Consider the following 26,628-nt stretch of genomic DNA (forward strand, 5'->3'; position numbering starts at 1 on the left):
TGAGGCAGCGGGCGTGTGGGTCGGGTCAGGGCAGTGCCGGCTCACCTGCCTGTTTTCCCCTTTGCGGGTTGCGTGAGTGGGCACATTCTTTACTGTTCTGCCTGTGTTTTTTGTCCGCAGGACGACACTGGCATCCATCTGCGGGATCTACCAGGCTGCGTTCTGTTATGAGTTTCTCACGAGAAAGTTAATTACAGACGGGTCGCATGCGTCTTTACTCAGTAGTCACTGTGATAGTAATAAAAAGCTCTCCTGTTACTGTGAGCCCCCGAATGTTTCTGCATTCGTGTCAGTATGACCGAGCACAGGCTTAGCCGCTGGGCCTGCCTGCCCTGGGCCGAGTGCTCCTGCCTCTTGGAGGTGGACCCTGGGCTGTCCTGCAGGGCTGTTTCAGGCGCTCTGTTGGGTCATGATGGAGCCAGCCCGGGGCTGGGGCTTGGGCACCCTGGTCTCCTCTCCCTGCTGCCCACTCTCGGGGATTGACCCATGAACTGACCTCGGCCGCCCGTCTGCCTGAGGGTGTGGCCTGGCCCCCACACAGCCCCGGGTGGCCAGGACCCCGTCTGCTTCCCGCCCCTCTTGCCCTCTGTTCTCTAGGTTTCTGTGGGTGAAGCTGTCACGTCCAAAGCACAAAGAGCTGGTCCCAGCTCACCCGGCGTGTCGTCCCCGCCCTGCGGGTTCTGTGGACGTCGTGGCTGCCCCAGCCGGCCCAGTCCTGTGTGTGGGGGCGAGGTGTGCCGAGCTGGTGCTGGGGTGCACTGCCCTGCCCCCCAGCCAGCACGTGGCAGGCAGCTCCTCTGGCCCCTGGCGTGCCCCCGTGGCTCTGATGGCGTGGAGTCAGTGCTCTGAGGTGGCCCTGGAGGACACCCTGGTCACAGGGTGAGGTCTGGAGGGTTCTGGTCTGCTGCCCGTGGCCAGCTGCAGGGCTCCGGCCCCAGCAGACTGTAGTCCTTGTCCTCGGGGTCTCCTTCCCAAACGGGGGATGCCTGCGCGTCTCGGCGTTTAGATCCCTCCCCGCGTTGCTCAGCGGGTCTGAGTCAGGTCGTTTTTTGTCTTCCTCTGATGCTGTCTTCTCTCCAACTTCCCTTCTCTCTCTCTCCCACTGCCTTGTAGTCCACGCTCCCTGAACTCGCTAGTCTGCCGGCCCCTGACCCTGGCCCAGTTCTCTCCCTGGGCAGTCTCACTGCCTCCCTTGGGACCACCGATGGGCAGCGCATTCCCGGGTTCTCAACCGAGGGGAGAGTTCAGGGCGGGCCCCATGAGTGGGAGCAGCTCCCCCGAGTCAGAGCCGTGCAGCTCCGGGGCCGTGCATCCGCCGGCAGCTCTGAGCGGTGGGGTGGGGCTCTGATGGGCAAGGATGCAGAGCCCGCTGGGGTGGCCACGGCCACGGTGCTGGCGAGGCGGTGAGGAGACCCAGGCCCTGTGGGTCTCAGGACCCTCGTGGTCAGGGGCGAGGATGGGGGTGGACCTGCTTGCAGCCCCCTCCCCACGGCATCACCACGTGCCGCCTTCTCTTGGCCCGTGCGACCGTGTGCCTGGGTGAGTGGGGATGGTGGTAGCGTTGGCTGCAGTGGGGTGTTCACACGGGGTGCTGGGGGCTGGCTGGATGCCGGCTCAAGCGCTGAGCAGGCTTCCTGGAGCCGGAGGTGCCGCTGCGTGGTGGGTGTGCTCTGTGACAACACTCCTGTGAGCCGGTGGTCGGGTGGGGCCCGCTGTTCCTCGCAGTTCCTCCCAGGGCTTTTGAAACGCTGCCTCTGAACAGTGCCCTGGATTCCCCCAAGGACTGTGCACAGTGCAGAAAAACGTGTCCCAGGTTCCAAGAAGAAGCTGTCACAGCCAAAAACTTGTATGCTATTGATGTACTCAAATTGCTGCCTGTGTCAGAGGCTGGAAATCAATGCTTACTAATTGCTATGGATCCTGTTACTAAGTAGCTGAGGGCCTGCTCTGTTTCTAGCTGGCCAGTTGCCGTTACCGGGTGGGAAGCGTGGAGCAAGGCTGTCATGCCGGGACGGGGCGGGGGGCCGGGCGGATGGAACCTGCCCCCTCTCCACAGGAGAATGCCCGGCCCGGAGAGAGCAGGCAAGACCCCGGGCACACTCGCTGCCGTTTCTCAGTGTCTCTGTTTCAATCGTCATGCCTGCCGCGACGTCTGTCAGCTTTTAACATCTGTGTGTCTTTCTCCTCTGTCTCCAGATCCACATAGACATCCCTCGGATGAGTCCCGAAGCGTTGATACTTCAGCCCAAAGTGACAGAGGTAAGAGCCGGGACCCGGACGTCCTGCGGAGGGAGCCCCACGCCCGCCGTCCCAGTGGCTTTACCCGCGGCGGGGGCCGGGGTGGCCCCTGGGGCAGAGTTGCCGACACAAGTGCCCACTGTCCTTTTTCATTGTGCAAACGTCGGTGTGTACAGAGGAGCACAGGTGGAGTGCATATGTGTGTCTGTGATTTACACGCATAGGCCCCCCACCCAGCGTAGGACTGAGAGCCCCACCCGAGTGTGGCCGGTCATATGGAGGCTGCCTGCCGCTCTCAGCCGCCTCCCGACCCTCCCCAGGAGATGCCCGCTCTCCTCACCTGTGTCTCCCTCCCTTTCCTCACGCCTTTTATACATGTCACGTGACACCCGGGGAGCTGTGGTCTGGAGCCGGATCATTCCTCTGTCTGAGTGGTCGGGTCTCTGCAGCCTGACTTTCTTCACCTACGTTATTTTCTCGGGTTTAGCCAATCTGTGTGTCCAGTTGCTACTCAGATATTCCACACTTTCTCTTGCCTTTTCCCTGTTGGGGGGCATTTGGGTGGTTTCCAGGTTTTGCTGTTGGACAGTGTTGCCTGGGACCTTCACCTACAGTTCCACAGGTGCCCACTGGCAGGATTTCTCAGTATCATTTATGAAGAAGGCTGAGTGCCGAAGAATTGATGCTTTTGAACTGTGGTGTTGGAGAAGACTCTTCAGAGTCCCTTGGACTGCAAGGAGATCCAACTGGTCCATTCTGAAGGAGATCAGCCCTGGGATTTCTTTGGAAGGAATGATGCTAAAGCTGAAACTCCAGTACTTTGGCCACCTCATGCGAAGAGTTGACTCATTGGAAAAGACTCTGATGCTGGGAGGGATTGGGGGCAGGAGGAGAAGGGGACGACAGAGGATGAGATGGCTGGATGGCATCACCGACTCGATGGACGTGAGTCTGAGTGAACTCTGGGAGATGGTGATGGACAGGGAGGCCTGGCATGCTGCAATTCATGGGGTCACAAAGAGTCGGACACGACTGAGTGACTGAACTGAACTGAATTGAATATACCAATAACAGCTCATCAGTTATAACAAATCCACCACACTAAAGCAAGATGTTAATAACAGGAGCAAGTGTGTGTCTCTGTGGAGGCCTGGCGTGCTGCGATTCATGGGGTCGCAAAGAGTTGGACAGGACTGAGCGACTGATCTGATCTCATCTGATCTGAAGGTGATGACTCAACAGACATGAGTTTCAACCAACTCCGGGGCATGATAAAGGACAGGGGAGCCTGGCGGGCTGCAGTTCATGGGGTCACAAGGAGTCGGACACGACTTAGCAACTTAACAACAGCAAGGTGTTGCAAGGTTGGGTGTCAGCCTGTTAAACGTTCAGGATGCTGTTGGGATGGTCTCCTGAGGGTTGCCCCGCTTCAGCTCTCTCCGGCAGAGGAGCAGCCGTCTGGTGCTCACGGCCCCGCCGGCTCTGGGTGCTGCCAGGCTCTCACGGTCTGTCTCTCTGGTGGCAGTGCTCACTTCCGTGTGTCTGATCACCCGTGGAGTGAGCGCGTCTTCCTGCATCTGTGTGCTTCTGTGTCCCCTTCTGGGGAATGCCTGTTTCTGTCTTTGCCTGACTTCTTGTGGGTGGTTGGTCTGATTGTTTGTTGCCTGTTGCTCTTTATATACTGGGGATTCTGCCTCTTTGCCATTGGTGGGGGCAGATCCCTCCTCCCACCTGACACTTTCTTCTTGGTGGCTGCCATGGCTCCCGTCTCTTCAGCGAGGGCAGCTTCCTGAGGAGACACCCCGAGGCCGTGCTTCCTCCCTCATTCTCCCTTCCAGGTTCTGAAGTGTCACGGCTCATCCCTGCCTTAGCTCGCCGGTGTCCAGTGGCCGTGTGTGCTCTGAGGCGGGAGTCCACCGTCACTTCCTCCCGTGGTGACCGCTCTGGCTTTTCTGCCCACGTTTGCAGGCTCCCTTCTGTTCACGTCTTTTTCACGTTTGTGGAGATCTGATCTCTGTGTTGGCTTCCCTGGTGGCTCAGTGGTAAAGAATCCGCCTGCAATGTAGGAGACTCTGGAGATGCAGATTCGATCTCTGGGTCGGGAAGATCCCCTGGAGGCGGGCACGGCAGCCCACTGCAGTATGCTTGCCCACCAGGGACAGAGGAGCCCGGCGGGTCCGTAGCGTCACAGAGTCCGTCACGACTGAAGCGAGTGACACGCACAGACGCGAACAGCCTCTATTCTGCCCCAGCGCTCAGCTCACCTTTCCTGCAGATCACACGCGCCTGATTCATTCGGCTTCACCAGAAGGCTCAGTGTCTGGTGGGGAGTATACATGACACCCCCCTCCACTTTCAAAACCCATCAGGTCATCTTAGGGCTTTCCTCCTCCCTGTAAGTGGGGAGCCCATGGAAGTCCCAGAATCAGATGGCCAGGGTTGTCTTTCTCTTTTCAAAGTGAAGTACAGTCGACGTACAGTATGTGTATTGCGGGTGTGCAGTACAGTGGCTCACACTCCACTTACAGTTATCATAGAACATCGACGGCATTCCCCGTGTTGCTCAGTAGATCCTGATGGCTTGTGTGCACCTCCGATCTGTGCCCGTGCAGCCCGCCCGCCCCCTTTCTGCCCACTGGTAGCCCCTGGTAGCTCTCTGTGTCTGTGAGTCTGCTTCTCTCTGTCGCGTTCACTATTGTGTTGCGTTTTTAGATTCCGCTCTTGTTTATTCCTAAGGTCTGTTTGATTTGTGATCAGAATTGCACAGAATCTACAGATCAATTCGGGAGAACTGACGTGTCTATGAAATTCAGTCTTCATCTTCACGAGCATGCTAATTCCGCATTTTCTTAGACCATTCTTTAATGCCTTTCAATGAAGCTTTAGAAATTGCTCCGTAAAAGGTCCCGTGTATGTTTTATTCGATTTACTCTTCGTTGTCATATTGTTTGTTGCTATTATAAATGGCATCTCTTTAAAACTGAATTTTCTTATTGTTTTAAATATTTGTTTTTCGTCTTGATTGCTCTAGTAAATGCAGTTCTAAATTTTGATATCTCTTGCTGTGCAGTAAGTTTGTTAAAAAAAAAACACACACGATTATTAAAGCCAAAGTGTTTTTAGATTACAAAACACAAAAGGAGAAAATTAGTTTCCCACAGAAGTAGTCATTTTGAGGTACTTCTCTTTGATTGTCCTTTTCAATAACTGTGCTTATTGCATCTGGAAAATGAGAGATCACATATTATAACCTCGTTTTAAGGTATTTTTTAAAATGGAAAATGGAGTCTGCCATGCGGCCTTTAGTTTATCTTCACCGTTATGTTTTTCCTGCCACTTGAGGCACTCTGCATAGAGCTGAGCTTGTGGGCTCCCAGTTTCAGAGGCGGGAGCTAGTCCCCGCTGGCCAGTGTCGGCTGGCGTCAGGTGTGACAAGCTGGGACCTCGATCCCTGTGGAAGCCCCTGGGCCCTGGCAATGGGCCACTCGGCCCCTCCCTCAGCTCCCACAGGTTCCTCCTGGAGCTGCACACCTGCCCAGGGCCCGGCTCGGGGGGAACTGCCTGTGGGGGAACCAGGTGACGGAAGCAAGGGGCTTTAGGAAAAGTCTAGAAGCGCTGGTCTCAGGGAGAAGCAGGGAGAGTCAGGTTCTGGTTTGCGGCATTGCAGGGGTTAGACTTGGACGCACCGCAGCTGATCCATGCCGGTGCTGGCTGGGCCTGTTACGACATACATTTGCCCTAAACCGTCATGTGTAAATCTAGGAAGACTTCCAGGCGTGAGGCGCGGGGCGGCAGGGTAAGCGTGTGTTTGTAGACTTTATGAGATGCTGCCAAGCCCTTTCCCCAGGTGGCCGTGCCGGCTCACCGTACGTGAGAGGCCCAGTTCCTCCAGGTCCGTGTCATACGTGGGATCACCAATCTGTTTAATTTTCACTGTTTTAAAAAACAGCTGTGTGGTGGCGTCTTACGGGGTTACAATTTGCATTTCCCTGTTGACTGTGGACGTTGAGCATCTTTTCATCTCCTGATTTGTCACGCTCAGATCTTCTTTGGTGAAATGTGTGTTCCGTTTTTTTGCTCACTGTTTAATTGCTTTTGAAACCTTTAGCCTGCCTGTTCCCTGGCCTCCTCTCGGCCTTCCGAGTCAGACTCCTGGGGTGGACCCTGGAAGTCCCTGCTGGCAGGAAGCACAGACGGAGGCGGAGGCTGTGGATGGAGGCAGGGTCTCTGTAGGACCTCCTGAGGTGACGTCCCCAGGGACCTGGGACCCGGGGCTCGGCTGCCTCCCTGCCTGTGCCCTGCCCTTCTGCCTTGACCTGTCTGATCAGGCCTTCTGTCTGTGGGTTTCCTCTGTCTGCTCGGCGCAGGGCAGCTGGGCACGAGCACTCATCACGTGACGCTGTCTGGGGTCCTCCCTTCCTCACCCGTGACCTCAGGAGTCTGCTTCCTCTGGGCCTTCCAGAGATGGAGCCTTGTCGGAGACGCCCCGCCCCACTTTGGTTCACACTTTGATCCTCTTGGTGCTTATTGTCTGATTGTCTCCTCGTGGATGAGGTCTCACTCTGCCTGCACGTCACCTCCCTGGGAGCAGGGCCGGCGCCCGAGTGCCTGGAGCCTCACGGGACTTGGGAGATTTTGTTGAAGTGAGTCGTTAATCACTAAAGCTGAAGCTCCAATACTTTGGTCACCTGATGCAAAGAACTGACTCATTTGAAAAGACCCTGATGCTGGGAAAGATTGAAGGCGGGAGGAGAGGGGACAACAGAGGATGAGATGGTTGGATGGCATCACTGACTTGATGGACATGAGTTTGAGTAAACTCTGGGAGTTGGTGATGGACAGGGAGGCCTGGCGTGCTGCGGTCCATGGGGTCGCAAAGACTCAGACACTACTGAGCGACTGAACTGAACTGAACTGAGTAATCTTTTTATCCAACGTTGTTATTTGAAAGTAAAGTTCATAACTTTTTGGCCCTTGCTCTTTTTATCTTCTATTTGTGGAAGTAACCTCAGCCTCTTACTTGGAAAATGCGAACTCTTACCCGAGGCCCTCTGGCTTGTGGGCTGGTGCAGGGAGCTCAGGGAAGGAGCTTCCTTCAGATCTCAGAGCTGGGCCTTGTCACGAGATAAGGTCATCAACTTGCGAGTCCCTTCTCCTCCGTAATTATTATATTATCTGCCCTCTGGCTTTCTGCTTCTTAGAGCAGTTTCACGAATTAGGGAAATAGGATGCTTTTTCCAGTTAGCCACGGAGAAGTGACATCTCGTCACATTTAATCAGACGCAGAGGACAAAGATTGTGCAGGCCTTTAGGACCCCATTATCCACGCATGGTCCTTCTGCTTGGGGTGATGAGTTCTCCGTGGCCCGAAGCATGGTCGTTTTCTGGGAGGCACGTATCTGTGGAGCACAGATGTGTTCATCCTCGACTCGTCCGCTGATTGTGAGCTTTCTGCAGACAGGCTTCCTGACTGGAGTGCCTGTGTGGAGGGGCATGGGCCCAGCTGGCGTCCGGGGCTGAGGCGGCCAGGGAGAAGCCCGCTTCCCGAGGAGCAGGCATTGGCTGTGTCCCGAGGGTCTGGCCTAGACTGAAGAGGGTTGGGGCATTTGCACAGGGGCGCTACTTCCGTGCCCGGGGGTCTCCTCCTGGCCTGCTCTGCTCACCATTCCCCCACCTCCTCGAGCTTGCCAGCACCCCCTCCTGCCCTGGCTGACCCTACGGCGCCCACATGATTCCCACGGTCTGCTCGCGTCTCTGTCCCCTTGGACGCAGCTCTCGAGGGGGGCAGCCTCCACTGTTGTCTTTGTACTGCTGGTGCCTGATGCACCCTGGGGTCTCAGACCGGCGTGTCTGAGCATCTTGCTGGGATTCTGGCCACGGCCGAGGCCCTGGCTGTCTCTTCTCACGCTGCAGGCTGTCACGGCCAGGGCCCGGGTCTTTCTTCTCCTGTGTCCCCCCGGCCCCTCCAGTGGGGCTGGCTCGTGGTAAACAGCTGACGGGTGCTGGTGGGCTGCATGCATTAAACACGCGCTCCTCCTGGGGTGGGCGTTCTGGAGGGTCCTTCCGTGGGAGACGCGGTGCTGGTCAGGTCTCAGGCTGGGGAGCTGTGGACGTTCAGTGCTCCTGAGCCTGCGTCTTCGTAGTTATTGCTCTCTCCATGCCGTCTCATAATTCATCTTTGTTTTACCCTTTGGAGGTTGGGGGGGGGTTGCATTTGTAAGAGCCTGTTATTTAGTCGCTCAGTTGTGACCCCAACTCTTTGTGACCCCACAGGCTGTAGCCCACCAGGCTCCTCCATCCATGGGATTTCCCAGGCAAGAATACTGGAGTGGGTTGCCATTTCTTTCTCCAGGGGATCTTCCTGATCTAGGAATTGAACTCATTGTCTTCTGCATTGCCAGGTGGATTCTTTACCACTGAGCCACCTGAGAAACCTCTTTGTGAGAGCCTGAGAGATATGTATTCATTATGTAATCAGTTCATTAAACTCTTCTGGCATATATTTCAAGGATCTAATCCATAGATCTTTCCCTTTTTTCCCTTTTTGGCTTTATGGTAAAACAAATCAGAGCAGAAAGGTTTCCATAACATACCTGTCCAATGTAAAGAAAAAATTAAAAATTACTTCCACATGTTCACTGTCATGAAAGCTGAGTGATAAAGAATTGATGTCTTTGAACTGTGGTGTTGGAGAAGACTCTTGAGAGTCCCTTGGACTGCAAGGAGATCCAACCAGTCCATCCTTAAGGAGATCAGTCCTGGGTGTTCATTGGAAGGACTGATGCTAAAGTTGAAACTCCAATACTTTGGCCACCTGATGCGAAGAACTGACTCATTTGAAAAGACCCTGATGCTGGGAAAGATTGAAGGCAGGAGGAAAAGGGGACGACAGAGGATGAGATGTTTGGATGGCATCAGCGACGCAATGGACATGAGTTTGAGCAGGCTTCGGGAGTTGGTGGATAGGGAGGCCTGGCGTGCTGTGGTCCATGGGGTCACCAAGAGTCGGACAGGACTGAAGTGAACTGTCCACTGTGAAGCTGATGAGACAGCCAGGCTGGCATCGTCCAGGTCACTTCTCTGTCCCTCCCCAGACTTGTCTGTGTCCCCCAACAAGGAGCTCTTTCCTGGATTTTTGGTAAATCATTCTCTTGCTCTTCTCTAGGTTTGTGGCGTGGGTTTGTGTGTGTTTCATCTGTTTTCACTCTTTATTCTTGGTGGGGTTGTGCTCAGCGTGCCCCTTGTCAGCACTCTGTATTCCAGGGCTCCGGTGCTCAGCCCCAGCCCCTGCACCCACTGCGTGGCTCATCTTCACTGCTGCGTAGTCTTGCCTGTGTCTCCTGTGGTTTATTGATCCAGCCCAGGGTGAAGAAGCACCTGGCTGGTGTTCGTTCTGGTGCTTTCTCTCTCAAATACGTCACACGACTTACTAAATCTCTTTATAGATATATTTTTAGGAAGTGGCATCTTTTTGCATTTTAGTAGCATTGTCTAATTTGTTAATGACAGTATATAGAAATGCAGTTGACCTTTGTAAGTTAATTTTATATCTGGCAAACAGTAATCTTTTATCAATTCTAATGTTCTGTGTGTAGGTGTATTTGAGTTTTTAAAGAAGTTAATCATATGGCTTATGAATCATGATAGCTTCATGTTTTCTTTCTGTTCTATATATCCATGCTTGGTTTTTTTTTTCCTCCGCTGGCCAAGATTTCCACTGCAGTATTGAATATTAGTGTTGAAGGCAGGCACACCCTGGTGTCATTCCAGTTTTGAAGAAGCCTGCGCCGTTGACTTGGGGTGTTTGCTCCCGGTTTTGTAGATGGCTCGTGTTAAGGCTGGAGCCTTGCTTTGCTCAGGGTTTTAAAGTCCTCAGTGGCTGCTGAGGTTTTACCGCCTCCTTTCCCACTTGTCGTCTGAGGTGAGAATAGGTCTTTGCTCCTTTATTCTGTTGATACAGTGGATTTTGTCAGGCGACTTCCGAGTAGGAAGGAGAGTGTGTGTTCCTGAGGTAAACCCAAATTGGCCAGGACGGATGTTTCACTGCCTCACAGGATTAAGAGTGTCAGCATCTCACGTGCTGAACCGCCCGAGGGGAAAGGCTGGCCGCGCTCTAAAGGGACAGACGCTCTGACCGCGTCCGACTCCTCGGCTGCGCTCCGGCACGCAGCTCCATCTGCCGTGCCGAGCGTGCGGTCTGACGACGGTGACAGCGTGATGTGTCGTCTGAAGGTGTTGTTTCTTTTCTGTACTTCAGTTCTGAGCCTGATGAAACGTGTGTGCTTTGCCAGCCCGTCAAGTGACTTGAGCACAGAACGTGGGACGGAAATCCCCACATCTCAAGGAGGTGAGGGTGGAGTAATTCACCACCCAGCGTGGTGCGGCAGCGGCTTCAGAGCGCGGTATTATTAACTGGATTGTAAACCTGCATTCGGTGTATATATTATGTGATGGATGGCTGCCGATTAATCTACGTTTTAGATTTGTTATGGACTCTTACTTTTGTCTCATTCATCAGATGTTGTAATTCGTTTGGGGGGAGCGTCCCCTCAGCCGTGGTGCGAGCACCTGTGTTATAAATTTCTCTGCTTTCTGAGCCCACATGGCTCCTGGATTTCAGGAGATATAAATCCCACAGGTCTTCTCAACACAATCGTATATTTTGTTGTTATTCTCACAGAAATCATCTCCACGGCGCTTGATACACTGGGAAGTCATGTTGCCGATGCATATGGTTGAATTATGATGCTTTCGCATTTTCGAAATCAGATTTTTTTTCCCCCAAGTAATCATGAGCACAGCAACGTTTTCAGTTTCAATATATTAAATTTTTTAGAATGCAGAACATCTCAGCTCTCCAAGTGCATGGCGTGTCGGCACCCTGGTCCTGCTGTGGAGGCGCGTGAAGGTGGTAATATGTTTGCAGAGTCAGGACAGAAGGAGCTTCTCCACGGGGCCCTCTTGAGCTGCTCCCCGGGGCCCTCTGTGGAGGAACGCTGGGCTTTCAGGGAAAACCTGGCCTGTGATCAGGTTCCGGAGGCTGGGAATGCCCGGTGCCTTCTCACGTTTTCAGTGCAAGTGGTGCTGGTGGTAAGAGTAGCAAGTGTTTTCATGATTGTTGACGAGGGTCAGTTGGTCTGTAGAGAAGGTACTTGGGGAAGAGTTTGAAGTCTGAACTGCATTTGATGAATTCCTCCTCTCTAACGAAGGTAGACCTCAGGGAATGTCAACAGAACTTTAATAGCAAATATTACCCAGTAAATATTCATCGCTAGGGCCATCTTGTATCGTTCCGTGTTCTCATTAAACACGTGCACACACGGAGGGCACGCTTCCTTCACTGGCAGACAGCACCGCTGCTCACACTCACAGCACACCGGCTTAGGCGCGAACTCGCGTCCCGTGTCCGCCCTTCCACGTCTGCTCTTTCCTAAGCTGCCCTGCGTCTACTGACAGCCTCGTGCAAGTCGAGTGCACCGTCCTCACCCTTCCTGTGACAGCTCTTAGTGAAATGCCTGGGTTTTGACACACGGAGCCGTGGGGACTGTGGCCCCTGCAGAAATGCCCGTGGCTGCCTGCTGGGCACGCGATGACCTTGCTGGGCTCCGTTGGTGCGTGTGTGAGCCTGGGGCCCTGATGCCAGTGGAGAATCAGCCTGTGGGGCGCTGACTTTGTCCCCGTCACAGGTGGACTCAGGGACGGTGGCCAGGGGCAGGGCCGTCTGTGGGGACGCTGGACTGTGCAGGGGACACTGAGCTGCTGAGGCCACCTGGTTCCCGCCCCGGGACACCTCTCCTTTCTGGCCTTTAGGCACCTCGTGGGAAGCCGGCCCCATACCCCAGGCTGGCTGGCCCTGGCCCTGGGGCCCCTGTGGCCCCAGAGCTGCCCCCATGAGCCACTGTCCACTGGACCTGGGATGCCAAGCTGACTGTGAGGTGCCCCTCGGAGTGGGGGGCAGGGCTCTCGCTGCTCTGTGGATCCTGCAGGCCCCACCCCAGCCAGCACTCTCCCTCAGCCCCCCTCAGCTGCAGGCAGGTCAGGACTCAGGGCTCCCCTCTCTCCTTCCGGATTCTTGCTCCCCGCCGTCACCAGGCACGCTGTCTGTGTGGACACCTTCCCTGCTTCATTACACTCAGTGCAGCTTCCCTGAGAGTCCAGACGAGGCTGATCTGTCCATCGGCTTCTGTCCGCCCTCAGCCAGATGCTGCTTCATGTTCTGGGCGGTGGGTGGTCCCACAGTGGGGCTGGAGGGAGTGCGGGGACCAGGGCATGCGCCCGCAAGGGCAGGTGGGGGGCCTGGGACCGCGGGTGGCTTGGTTGGGATGGATCCAGCTGTGGACCCTTGGTGTCCCCAGCGCACAGGACAGTTACTGCCAAGAGAGAGGCTGAAGGACGTTTAAGCAAGTGGTTCACCTTTCCTTTCTGTCTCCCTCTTCCGCTCTGAGATGTGTAAATCATGGGAGTCTTTCTTATTCTCTAAATTAATAGCTGTTGTTATAGGGAAATAACATGCAAGACGATGAGAGGCTGTAGGTGCGGCCTCCCGGCTCTGATTACCTGGGGAGGTAGGGGTGCTGCCTGGATAGGTGTCAGGTCAAGGGCACGCGAGCACCAGAGCCGCTGGGGATGTTGTTTATGGCGTGGAAGCTGGTGAGGGCTCCGGGCAGCTGTCGGGCCTGTGTGGAGTTGGGGCAGGCGGGCCTGGAGTCACGGCTTCGAGGAGGACGTGCACACCCGTCCCCTCCACCAGGCATGCTGGTGCTGAGGGGCAGACCCGCGGGCTTTGCCTGGCTCCTCAGCAGGTTCTTTCCACGCCCCTGCTCGACCGGTGGCTGGGAAGGAGGGAGACCTGTGCAGGGCAAGACAGAAGGTCCCCCGTGCGGGGTGCTAGGCCGTCTTGCCAAGACTGTGGGCCCTGATTCTCAGCCACGCATGGCTCCGTCTGCCTCTGTTCGCTTTGGAAGGCTCCTCTCTCCTACTGCCGTCCGAGCGGCTTGTCATCAGCATCACAGCCCGTCGCCTCCTCGCTGGTCTCTGTCCACCAGATGCCCCTGGAGCCGATCCCCGCTCCCAGTCCGTCTCCCATCATGGACTCGGAGGGGGGGCCTTGAGGTCCCGGCTAGTGGGCCTTGCAGGTCTGGAGCGTCACCGCTTGATGGAGAAGCAGGATTCGGACGGTGTTCCAGTGACCAGGAGGTGCCTCCAGGTGTCGTCGGTCCAGAGGGACCCGGGACGGGAAGGCCCAGGGACACTGCCGGCCGGGGCCTCACGAGCAGGAAGCCGTCGGCCCTCCCCAGCGGGTGGGGAGGGGGCATATGGCGGCCCAGCCACCCAGGGGTGCGGCTTGAGCTGGACGCCAGGGCCGGGACCAGCACAGAGGAGGTGGCAGCCTGGTGGGCCCAGTGCAGCTGGGCTTTGGGAGCTGGCGGCAGAGGGTCAGAGCCAGGGCAGCCAGCGCGCGGTGTTGGGGGCGGGGGCCTGGAGCCAGGAGCCTGGAGCCGGGGAGGCCGTGAAGCCGCGTGTGCGTGCGTGTGCGCATGCGTGTGCGTGGGTGACGACGCGGTGGGGCCCTGGTGAGACGCCTCCTGGATGCAGGTGGAGGATGGTGGGGGGCGTGAGGAGGGGAGGCAGGATGGACTGGGTGTGAGTGGCGAGGAGAGAGGAGCTGAGACGGCGCCAGGGTGGTGGGTCCTCGGACGGCGGCGGGAGCCAGGCTGACGGGGACGCCTGCTTCCAAGGGCCGGGAGCGTCCTGCGGTTTAAGGGGGCGTCCGTTGCGTCATTGTGTGTGGAGTCTAAGAAGTGACGCAGATGAATCCATACATAAAAAAGAAGCATCAGACGTGGGACACAGACCTATGAGGACCGAAGGGGGGAGTTAAGGGAGTGATGCGTGAGGAGTGTGCGGTTAAGAGGTGCAGACTCCTGCATGTCAAATAGGTGAGCAACAAGGATTTACTGTTCAGCAGTCGACTGTGTGCAGCATTTTGTAATAAACTGTAATAGGAAATAACCTGAAAAAAAATCTATTAAAAAATCGACCACGTTCAGAGACACGAAGGATAAATCGGTGTTTGCCAGAGGAGGCTGGGACGTGAAATGGGTGAAGGGCGTCAGAATAGAATAGACAAGCGGCAGGGCTGTCGCGTGCAGCCCGGCGACCACAGTGCACGACATTTACCACCTCTCTGAACGTCGTTAAGAAAATCAGTCTTGGAAGTCCTCGTCACAAGAAAAGAAGTCCTACGGCTGTGTGTGGTGGTGGGTGTTAACCAGACTTACTGTGCCGGTCACCTCGGAATATAGGATTTACAGATATTCAGTCGTTATGCTGACAGCTGGAGCGAATATGCTGTTACCTGTCAGTTGTGAAAAAGCATCTGGTGAGGGAAGCTTAGGGCGTCGGCCATCCCCTCCGTCCCACCTGTCCCTCTGCCCATTCATGCCCATTCACGTGGGCAGCCAGCTGCTGACCTCCCCCTGCCCACCTGCCCACCCGTCCATTCCTCTGTCTGCCCCCCCCCCCCGCTTCCTGAACTGCCAGGCCAGGTGCCGCTGCGCCTGCTGGCCGAGTCCAGGGCGGCCACACGCAGCGGTTACCCGCGGGGCTGGGAGGCCAGAGAGTGAGTGTCTCTTGTAGGAGCCAGCTTGTGTGGTGGGACTGAGCCCAGGGCTCCAGGACGTTCTTCCATGCTGCTTGTGAGTCTATTAAAAAAAATCAAGATAACTGGAATTTAAAACAGTTGTATTTTATATTAGAGACTGAAAAGTATCGGTAACGTGTGTCCTAAGGATGCACACACTTAAAAAGTTTCTGATGTGTTTGCTTTCTGCTCCACCAGTGTTCACTTTTCTTTCAGATTTTTGAAAGGATACTGTTCATATGGGCCATACGTCATCCTGCCAGCGGATATGTTCAGGGGATAAATGACCTTGTCACTCCCTTCTTTGTAGTCTTCATCTGCGAGTACATAGGTAAGATCACAGCATGCATGGTGCTTTCTTCTCACAGACATTAAACGTGGACTTCAGTGGCCTGACCATGTTGCTCTGCATAATTACACCCGTGCTGAAAATTGCTGTTAATTTTAATGTTATTAATGACGGCCATTAATAATATTGGAGAACAATAGTTTTATCACTGATGCCCGCTTTGAAAAAGTCCTTAAATCCACATGCTCAACCACTGAAGACATTGAGATGTGTTTATTATTATTAATATCTTCTTTTAAATAATAAATGAGGAGAAATGTAATATATTCGAGGAGCGTGGTTTTGTGTTGATGGCCACAGAGCACTGGCTTTAATGATTTGGATTTAAATGGCTACGGTTAAGGTGATAGGCTATTAGTTGGATGTTTTGCTTCTAAGCTAAAAACCGAATCCTCTTTAATTGCATTTCTGCAGCGTTTATCACTGGTTTGCCTTTGATATACTAGTAGCATTTAATTTTATGGGAATATTAATTACATGCAAAATAATTGGCTTAATGGGCTTTAGGTTGGGTTACACTGTCTCTGAGTATTGCGTATTCTTTCTTCCGTTTATGTTGCAGCAGGTAGCCAACTGTAGCATAACTTTGCCTGGTTTATGTTTCAAGTTGAAAAACCGTTCTGATGATATGTGTGTGAGATCTACTTTTTAATTCATCTGTGGACAGAAATGAAACACCACAGGACGGGTTTACTCTTGAGCGGTAGCGTTTTGTTTAAAACTGGTGTTACTTTGTCTTCACGTGAACCTTCCTGCCTTGGTGTTTGTCATTGTGGTTATTTTTTAGGTTGTGTTTTAGCCATCTCAGTGTTAGGTCCACTTCGGATTCTCGTGTTGCTGTAATCTGAAGAGTGAGGTTGACTTGAGACCAGGTGGTCCCCTGACGGCGCCCGCTTCTCATCCATTTTGTGGTCCATTTTGTGGCCACCCCTCTCCCATCGCTTGGAGTCTCATGGGAGCCTCTCCGTTGCTAAGCAACCAGTGATCCCGGGCTGCTCCCCCATCATCTGTTCAGCAGGGAGAGGCCGCTCCGAGCCTGCCTGCCTCTCTGTTTCTCGCTTCCTCGTTTGACAGATAATGAAAGTGTTCTTAATGATCCTAGAACAGTAGGAGCTCTGTCAGTAGACTTCAGAGCTGTTAATTGAAAGAAGAAGTTCAACTGAGATGTGATTAGAGAATTGATATTCCATGTTAAATAGACCATTTAATTAATGTGGTAAATAAGTTTGTCCTAACGAGTCTAGCACCAATGTAGGTTGTAAGACCCAAGCGATCCTTGGTGCGTTTGTCTGAATCATCAGCAGGCTGGGATGAAGGGACATGACCGCGATCTTAATTGTCCAGAAGAGAGGAAAGCTGGAGAGAACAATTTGTGTTCAAGTGTTGCCTTCAGGTAAACTCACAGACTCTTCATGCCTTGAGCACACACAGTCGTGCGCACACACACACATATGCACACACACATATGCACACACACAGGCGCACACACAGGCCCCCTGGGGCTGCCGGCAGTCAGGTCTCTTCCAGCTCCTCACCCTGCTGTCCCTCTGTTGAAGGACACACGCAGGTGCAGCAGCGCCAGCCCCCGCCTCTGCAAGCACGTGTGGAACAAATCCTCAGCTCCTTGGAAGAAAAGCTACGACCAATCTAGACAGCATGTTAAAAAGCAGAGACCTTACTTTGCCAGCAAAGATTTGATTAGACAATCAAAGCTATGGTTTTTCCAGTAGTCATGTATGGATGTGAGAGTTGGACTGTGAAGAAAGCTGAGTGCAGAAGAATGGATGCTTTTAGAACTGTGGTGTTGAAGACTCTTGAAAGTCCTTTGGACTGCAGGGAGATCCAACCATTCTGTCCTAAAGGAGATCAGTCCTGAATATCCATTGGAAGGAGATCAGTCCTGAATATCCATTGGAAGGACTGATGCTGAAGCTGAAACTTAGTACTTTGGCCATCTGATGGGAAGAACTGACTTACTAGAAAGGACCCTGATGCTGGGAGAGACTGAAGGCTGGAGGAGAAGGGGACGACAGAGAAATGAGATGGTTGGATGGCATCACTGACTCCATGGACATGAGTTTGAGTAAACTCTGGGAGTTGGTGATGCACAGGGAGGCCTGGCATGCTGCAGTCCATGGGGTCGCAAACAGTCGGACACGACTGAGCGACTGAACTGAACTAAACTTTGGGATGGAGCCCCTGGTCACGGTTGGGCCCTGGAGGTGTCTGTCACCCCCGAGGGGTGTCTGAGGACGAGAGTCAGGAGAGCTCTGGGGACCTCGGTGGCGGGGGTGGGTGTGCGGGTGGTCCAGATCCAGAGGCTGGAGAAGGCCGCTGAAGCCAGCGGGGGGAAGCCCGAGTGGCTTGTCGCTCCAGGAACGTGTCACGTGCTGGGAGAAGACAGTGGAGGAGGGCTCAGTGCAGGGGAGCTGGCTGCTTCTCGGGGCTGTGGGCTGGGCAGCAGGGCTGGGTCCTGTGCTTTCCTCTCCAGGCTCCACTGAGCCCAGGGGTCCCAAAGTCTGGGTTTGGCTGGGGGGAAGGAGGCCTCTGTGGCCTTATGCAGCCTCGTTTCGCTCTGTCCTCTGCGGGGGCCAGATGCTGCTCTCCCGACACCCCTTGGAGGTGTCTGTGCCTCTGCACTCCCACCAGGCCAGCCTGGGGACGGGGCGCAGGCCCATGGCAGTGCCGGGTGGGACAGCTGTCTGCGGGGAGCTCCTCTGAGTCTTCGCTGTGTGTTTTATTTATGTAGTTCAGAACATGTTACATAGAAAATTCTGTTTCGCGCCTTTTCCCGTTTAACCTTAGAACATGAGCTTGTCCCTGTAACATTAGCTTGTTCCTGTATTATTAAGAGATCTCGGTAAAGATCGTTTCTACCTCCTGCACAGAATATTCTGCTGAGATAATGTAGCATAATTCATGAAACCCTTCTAGTGTTGTTGGAGTTTTTAAGTTCTTTTCCCCCTAGGCATGGTGCAGTTTTTAAGTATTTTTCAAACAGGGGCTGTCATATTCATTTCAGCAGTGTTAAATCCTATTTAAGATTAAGAACCATTATTCCGTCACCTTGAATCCCACAATTTAAGTAGAGAGGTATATTTTAGTTGAACTAAGTGGTTTCAGCAGAGCAAAACACGAAGCAGCATTCCCACAACCCCACGCCTTTGTCCTGCGTGCTCCTTAAATTTAGAAGCTGCCCTGACCAGCTCGTGTGGACTCGCTGTGGACCAAGTCCTCAGGGTGCCTGGGAGTGGGTCGGCACGTAGGAGGAGCGTTTCACAGCTGATTTTCATCACCAGCATGTGTAAGCTCTGATCGGTTTGATATGGCATTTTCTGGTAAAATAAATCACTCTTGAAAGCTAATACGGAAAGTGGCTGAAATGACAGTGTGTTTCCTTACAAACATTATGGATACTTTTTTACTGTTGTTGTTTCTCAGTCAGTAAGTCACGTCTGACCCTTTGTGACCCCACGGACTGTAGCACACCAGGCTTCCCTCTCCTTCACTGGAGTTTGCTCAGATCCATGTCCTTTGAGTCAGTAATGCTTGTCTAACCGTCTCATCCACTGCTGCCCACTTCTCCTCCTGCCTTCAGTCTTTCCCAGCATCAGGGTCTTTTCCAATGAATTGGCTCTTCGCATCAGGTGGCCAAAGTATTTTCAGTCCTTCCAGTGAATGTTCGGGGTTGATTTCCTCTCGGATTGACTGGTCTTATCTCCTTGCCGTCCAAGGGACTCTCAAGAGCCTTCTCCAGCACCACAGTTTGAAAGCATCGATTCTTTATTTTTGCGTTACTGTTTATAAGTGAGCATCTCAAAAGTACAGGTTGTTTTCGAGCAGGTTACTTTTGCCCAGAGAAGACGCTTTAGCATGCATTTCCTGGATACCGGAGCGCACTGGGAGTGGATTTAGTGTGGGGTCAGCAAGAGGAGTAAGTCCCCAAACCTGGCTGGGACACAGAGGAGGAGCGCTGAGCGGGTGGGGTCTGCTGCCAGCTGAACAGCTGTGCGGCCATCTTTCTTCCGCCTTGTCCACGGTCGGTGTGAACCGGCTCTGAGTGACAGTGAGGGTGAGCTGTCGCCGTTTCTTATTGATAAATTACGGTCTTAGAAGCAGTTGTCTACACTTTCTTTGTTTGCGTTTATGTCTTTCCTACTTGCACCTCGTTTTCCCGTGTCTTATATGAACCAAGGCTGCTGCTAAATGCCTCTTTCACTGGCTTCCTTTAGTGTTCCTCACCTAACACACTTCTGCAGTTCACAGCTCATCTCAGAAACATTTTAAAGGTAGAAACGAGAGCATCTGAGTTCCGGACGTTTCCTGTGGCAGTTCTGTTCTGTGTGAGGGAGTGGAGAACAGAGGGCCCTGGAAATGCCAGTGGCTCAGAACCAGAGGGAGGGGCTGCTGGTTTTGCAGCCCCCTGAGGTGACAGTCAGGTGCGCTGTGCTTTCATAGCCCATAACTTGTATGTAGTCAGATTTTCTGTTTAAAAACATCTTGGCGATGATCAAAGTAATGGACTTACACTAAAAATTAAAAAATCAGAAAACTCATTAACATTAGCTCCTTGTCTCAGAAGCTTTCATTGGGACATTTTACTAATTTCCTTCTGGTCTTTTTGCCAATGTACTTTTTGCATTGCAGCAATTATATTATGCATGCACATTTTAGTACTGCTTTTTGTTTTAATTTCTAAGCATTTCCTAGAGTCATTAAGCTTTTTTAAAAAATGTCTTTCTAGAACATAGTGACATACTCCTTCCAATAATGTGTAGGAAACGCAGACAGAAGATCAACAAAGGAGCAGAAAGAAAACTGAGCACCTGGAAATCACTGGCCCTCAGAGAGGTCTGCAGAGCCCCCATCGTGGCAGGATCCCATCTTCCCAAGTGCACGCACAGCGCTCTCCAGCGTAGACCATATGCTAGGCCATAAAGCAAGCATCAGTGCATTTGAAAGGGTAGAAATCATATAAATTGTGCTCTGATCATACAGACATTAAGTTAGATATCAGTTACAGAAGAAAATGTGACAAATATGTGAAAATTTTAGAATACAGTTATAAAGAAGCAATGAGTCAAAGAAGAAGTCACAGCATACGGAGACTTAGGGGAGGCAGCTAAAGCACTGCTCCAAGAGGTATTCACATTAAAGAGAGCATCTCAAGGTATTAACTTGAGTTTTCAATTTCAGAAACTAGGAGAAGAAGAGCAAATTAAAGGCAAAACAAACAGAAGGTGGGAAATAAAGGCTAGAACAGAAATAAATGAAGTAGGGAATAGAAAAGCCGTAGAGAAAACTCAACAAAACCAAAGCTGGTTCTTCAAAGAGGGCAACAAAATGCTGGTCAACCTTTGGCTAGATTGACCTGGAAAAAAGGGAAGAAGGCTTAGATCATTAAAGTTATGAGTGGTTTCAAAAATAAATGGCATTAAGGAAATGCTGTGAATAACTCTCTAAATTAAATTAGGATGTAGATGAAATGGAGATGCTCCTAGAAAGGCACGGATTTCCACAACTGACTGTGATGGTTAATGTTGTATAAATTTGGCTAGGCTGTGGTGCCCACTTATTTGGTCAAACACCAGTCTAGATGCTGCTGTGAAGGTATATTTTGACGTGGTTAACATATACATTAGTCGTCTTTGAATAAAGCAAATTACCCTGCATAATGTGGGGGTGGGCCTCATGTAATGAATTGAAGGCCTTAAGAGCAAAGATGGAAATTTCCTGAAGAAGAAGAAGAGGAAGAAATTCTCCTTACAACATAGGAATCCTGCCCGAGTTTCTAGCTTGCTGACCTGGTCTACAAATTTCAGACTTGCCAGTCCTCATAATTGTGTAAAGCTATATCTTAAAATAAGTTTCTGTGTCTCAGTATAATATAATGTTTATTATAATTTATTTATCAATATTTATATGGATGTATAAATATAAGAGCAATGTACGTAAGAGATTAAAGGAGTAATTTAAAGAATCCCCACAAAGAAGAGCCTTGGATTAGCTGACTTCATTGGTGAATTCTGACAAATATTTAACAAAGAATTAGCATCACTCCTTCACATACTGTTACAAAAAGAGGAGAGAGGAAATACCTTTCAGTTCATTCTCCTAGGCCATTATTATCCTGATACCAGAACGAGACAACGATCACAAAGAAGGAGCACATGTAACAAGCCTCAGTGAAACACTGAGGAACGGAATGCAGCAGACATGAAAAGGGGTCATGCATCAGACAGACGGGGTTCATCTCGGGACTCAAGGCTGGTTCAACGTGGGGAACGCAGTCAGTGTGACACTCTGTCCTAACAGAATAAAGGACAGAGCAACACAGTCATCTCAGTTGATCCAGAAAAAGCATTTGACGTAATCCAACACCGTCCTGATAAAAAGCACTCAAAACACTGAGGCCAGAGGAGCGACCTCTCTGACAAAGAGTGCGTGAAGACCCCACGGTTACTCATGCTTAACGTGGAAGACCGAGCGTTTTCCTCTTAGGCTCAGGAGCAAGACACGGACGTCTGTGTTCTCCACTGGTATTCAAGCCCGTCCTGGTTGACAGAGTTAGCAAAAAAAAGGAAGCGGAGGCACTGAGAGTGGGAATGAAGAAGTGAAACTCTCTCCCACTGCAGATGACATCATCTGTATATAGGAAATCCAAAGGAATCCGTTAAAAAATTATGAAAGCCAGTAAACAAGCCCAGCAAGGTTGTCAGATACAAGATCAAGACAGAAACACCAGTTGTATCTCTACACACTTGCAATGGACCATCAAAAAAAGAAAGTATGAAAACAATTCCATTTATGATACTGTCGAAATGAATAAAATGATATAAATTTAGCAAAAAAGTACAATATTTATTCTAAGAACTACAGAACACTGTGGAAAGATGTTAAAGAAGGTTTACATAAATGGAACAAGGAGATCAAACCAGTCCATCCTAAAGTCAAACCTGAATATTCATCAGAAGGACTGATGCTGACGCTGAAGCTCCAGCACTTGGGCCACCGATGCGAAGAGCCTACTCATTGGAAAAGACCCTAATACTTGGAAAGATCGAGGGCAGGAGAAGAGGGTGACAGAGGATGAGATGTTTGGATGGCATCTCTGACTCAATGGACATGAATTTGAGCAAACTCCAGGAGATGGAGAAGGACAGAGAAGCCTGGCGTGCTGCAGTCCGTGGGGTCGCAAAGAGTGGGATGTGACTTAGCCACTGAACAACAACAAATAGATGGAGAGACCTCTCTTGTGGTGGATTGGAGGACTTGGTGGTATTAAGACGGCAGATCTCCCCAAACTGATCTAAAGATTCAGTGTACTCCCTATTAGAACTGTAGCAGAAATTGACAAGTTTATCTTTAAATTCATATTTAAATTCAAGAGACCCAGAATAGCCAAAACAATCTTGAAACAGAATGAAGTTGGAGGATTCACATTTCCTGATATCAAAATTTACTGCCAAACTACAGTAATCAGGAAAGTGTCATTCTGGCTTGTGGATGGACATGGCCATCGGTAGAACAGAATTGAGAGTCTAGAAATAAACCTTCATTTTTATGGGCAATTGATCTTTGCCAGTGATGCCAGGGCAGCTCAGTGGAGAAATGGTCTTTTTCAACATTTGGTGCTGGGGCAGTGAGATTGTTGTACAGTTGGTAAGTCGTGTCTGACTCTTTGCAACTCCATAGAGTGTAGCCCTCCAGGCTCCTCTGTCCATGGGATTCTCCAGGCAAGAACACGGGTGGGTTGCCATGCCCTCCTCCAGGGGATCTTCCCAACCCAGGGATCAAACGCAAGTCTCCTGCATTGGCAGGTGAGTTCTTTACCACAAGTCACCAGGGAAGCCCGGAACAATTAGATATTGACATGCAAAGTTCCATCCCTGCCTCTCACCATACATAAAAATAAAATGAATCATGGACCTTGTAGGAGCTGAAACTATTAAAGTCTCACAATGAAGCCCAGCAGTAAGTCTTCATGGCCTTGGATTACGCCATGGCTTCTTAGATGTGACACCAAGAGCAAAAATGCCCAAAAAAAAACAGGTGAACTGGACTACGTGGAAATGAAAATTTGGTGCTGTAGATGATACTCTCAAGGGAAGAGACCTTTGCAGAATGGGAAAAATTACAAAGAACTGTTTTAAATCAGTAAGACAATCTGATTTTAACAAAGGGGCCAAGTATTTGAGTAGACATTTCTGCAAAGTAATGGCCAATGAGCATGACAAGGTACTGGACATCATTAATCCTTAAGGAATGCAAACCAGCAAAGTCACACCCTGTAGGATGTTGGAAATCAGAGGAACAGGAGCAACTGTCAGCACGGATGTGGAGGAATCTGAAACCCCATGTGTTGCTGGGGGCCTGTCCAGCTGGCCCAGCAACTTTGGCCGACAGCCGGGCACTTCAGCAGAGGGGTAAGCCTAGCGTTACTGTGCGACCTGGCCGAAGCCTGATGCGAGTGTTCCCGGGAGCCTTGTTCGTCGCAGCCCGCAAAGCCCAAAGCCCGGCCCGAGTGCCCGGCAGCTGGTGCAGCTGTAAATGAAGGGTGGTCTGCCCGCGCAGGGGAGTATTGCTCCTCAGTGAAGGGGAGCGGCGGGCTGAGACGCTGTGAAGCGGAGGGCCCTTGGAAACGTGAGGCCACATAGTGTGTGATCCACTCGTGGGAAGTGTCCAGGGTCGGCAGGTAGGCGGGGACAGAAGGTGGGTGAGAACAGACCCCTGCCTGTGGCTTGGGAACAGAGCTGGGGGTGCGTGGGGGTTGACCTGCGGGTGTGGGGTGTCTTTTAGGAGGGACCCCATGTCCTGAAATCAGGCTCCAGTGACTGACTGCACACTCAGTGCCTGTGCTGAAAACCGCTTTCCCTGGCCGAACGGCGTGGTGTGTGAGCTGTACCTCAGCAAAGTGAAAGTGTCAGTCGCTCGGTCGTGTCCGACTCTTTGCGATCTCGTGGATTGCAGCCCACCAGGCTCCTCTGTCCGTGGGATTTTCCAGGTTAAGGATACTGGAGTGGGTGTCTATTTCCGTCTTCACGGGATCTTCCTGACCCAGGGATCGAACCCTGGTCTCCTGCACTGCAGGCAGGTTCTTCACCACCTGAGCCACCAGGAAGCCCAGGAAGTCCCTCAGGACGGCTGTTGTGGAGACGGCAGAGGCCTGTCTTCATCCCCCTGGCTGGTACACTATGGACCACAGGCTGGGCACTTAGAGGAGCGGGGTTTGTCTCTCAGAGTTCTGGCGGCTGGCAGGCTGGGCGTCTGCGGTTGGGGTGGCATGGTCTCATTCTGGGGGCCTCTGCCTGGTCCGTAGCCCGCGTCCTTTCGGGGTAGGGGGGCAAGGGGGCTCTGCGGGGTCTCCCGTGTGAGGACACTAGTCCCATTCATGAGGGTCCGCCCACTCGACCTCCTCAAGGCCCTGCCTCCTGACCGCATCCTCCTGGGGTGAGGATTTCAGCATGTGCATTTTGAGGGGACCCAGACACCCGGCCCACTGTCCACTGTGAGCTGGCACCGCATCGGGGCAGTTTTCCCTGGATGCAGGTTTGCTCGGTTCCCACTTTTTCACTGTCCTCGACAGCACGCGTAGTGTTTCTCGATGTTCTAGACTGCATCTTGGGTTGTTTTCTTGACATGCAGTCTTAGAAGAGGCAGGAGGCGTTACTGGCTCAACCGTGGGTGTTTTTCAGTCTTGATGATGTTTGCCAGGAGGATGTCTGACCGTCTCTCTGCGGCCCCGTCAGAGACGCCGTCTCGCTCTGGCTGGGGGGTGCCCCGAGCACCGTCGCCACGTCTGCGTCTGTGTGGCCCCCGCGCGTGCCACTCCTTTGTGGATCCGTCCGGGTCTGCCTGTGAGGCTGTTCCAACGGGGTCAGGGCTCTACGATGGTAAAGGACTGGGGGGATCAGCCGAAGGGCCAGGAGCAATTAGACGCTCTCCAGTGTGACGTCTGCATTTGCAGCCTGCGGGAGCCGTACTCAAGAGGCCTAATTGGGAGCTTGCAAAGACGAGTGTGTGTGTGTGTGTGTGTGTGTGTGTGTGTGTGAGTGAAACAGCGTGGCCTTGTTGCCTGGTGGCTGCAGTCCTCTCCTCTACACACACTGTTGTGCTGAAGCAGGTGTTTAGCCAGCACTCCCTTCTAGAAGACACTGCCAGGGCTGTTTGTTCCCGGTCCCTGAGGCGCATGCTGGCCTGTTTGGAATGCCGTGGAGGTGGAATCAGTTGAGGTGGTTTTGTGGAAACTCGGTCCGCATGTGCTCACGGAACACGCGTTGGTATCAGTCAGGCCTCTCCTCCCCTTTCCTGCGGAGGAAGACCCTGGTGTCTCTTATGAACCAGGAGGTGAAACCTGCATCCAGTCGTCAGCCACCCAGAAGGAAGGCCTGTCCTCTCTCTGGCCTGTGGGCCTCCTTCTGGACCTTGCTTTCCGTCAGCTTGACCCGGCGTGTCCTTACCTCGCTCCCCGCTCAGACTGTGTGGGTCTGGGGTCTTTCCCTGCATCTCCAGACTGCAGCCCCCGACGTTTGAGGAGCGCACGCTCTCTGTGCCGAGGGGCTCTTGGGCGCGTTAATCTCCTAGGACTTGGGGCTGCAGTGCCCCGGGTCCGTGGGTTCGTCCGTCTTTTTCTCCCTGTGCTTAGATGACAGCCCCCCTTCCTTGGAGCTGCAGCCACTGCCTAGCGTGGGGGGCGTAGGACTGTGGGGTAAAGAAGGGGCTCTCCCCGACCCTTGCCCTAATTCCCCTGAGCTGCGTTTATGATTTAATTAACTCCGCTGTGCGTTTCTTCTCATTTCTAACAGCAGCCTTCATGATGGAGGCATTGCTGCTTTGAATTTAGGAGAGAGGAGATGTGCAGAGGTTAAGCGTCTTGCCAAGGTCCTGGCGTTCCAGGTCCAGACTGTTCTGCTTGGGCATCCAGGCGACAGCTCTGCCCCCGGACGCCTTCCTGAGTTGCCGGCCTGGCTCTGCTTGAAGCCCCGAGCCACCCGATCACGTGACTGTCGTGCCCGCTGCTGGTAGTGAAGTCAAGGATTAATTTCCCCAATTTGTAGCTGTGCTTTGCGACATGCCGCCGAAGCACTTTCGCACGTTCAGATATGATCCCTGAGGCCGAGGTGGTAGAATATTATCCTCGTTAATTGGGACCCTTTGTACAGCCTTTCAAAATCCTTTCACCAGAGAACAAGTTCTATTTCCTTCCCACTGAAGTGCAGTTTCACATCTTTTCCCCCTGATTCATTTCTTTTCTTTTAAATGGTTTCTCTTCATTTCCTGTTTTAAATTGCTGTCCTTGCTGAAGTGGTCCTGGCTCTGGCTAAGAGGAAAAAACTAACAAATTAACAAAAACATTAGTGGGATCCCTTCCCTTTTTACCCTCCTAATATACCATGCC

General features: G+C 52.3%; 1 protein-coding gene across 12 annotated transcripts in view; it reads left to right on the forward strand.

Moving 5' to 3' along the window:
• TBC1D22A (TBC1 domain family member 22A) overlaps positions 1–26,628 on the forward strand; it is a 262,637-nt gene that overhangs the window by 101,138 nt on the left and 134,871 nt on the right. For 8 of the 12 annotated variants that reach the window (XM_086404306.1, XM_086404307.1, XM_086404305.1 and 5 more), the window contains 2 exons: positions 2,197–2,259; positions 15,098–15,212. In XM_086404306.1, coding sequence (XP_086260432.1) covers positions 2,197–2,259; positions 15,098–15,212 — 178 coding nt within the window. The remainder of the gene's footprint in view (positions 1–2,196; positions 2,260–15,097; positions 15,213–26,628) is intronic. The other 4 variants (XR_015164928.1, XR_015164929.1, XR_015164930.1 and 1 more) reach the window with 1 other exon arrangement.

The sequence above is a fragment of the Bos grunniens genome, chromosome 5 (assembly GCF_055505025.1).
Source record: "Bos grunniens cultivar Pamir isolate PY7600 chromosome 5, Bosgru_T2T1.0, whole genome shotgun sequence".
Taxonomy (NCBI): Eukaryota; Metazoa; Chordata; class Mammalia; order Artiodactyla; family Bovidae; genus Bos; species Bos grunniens.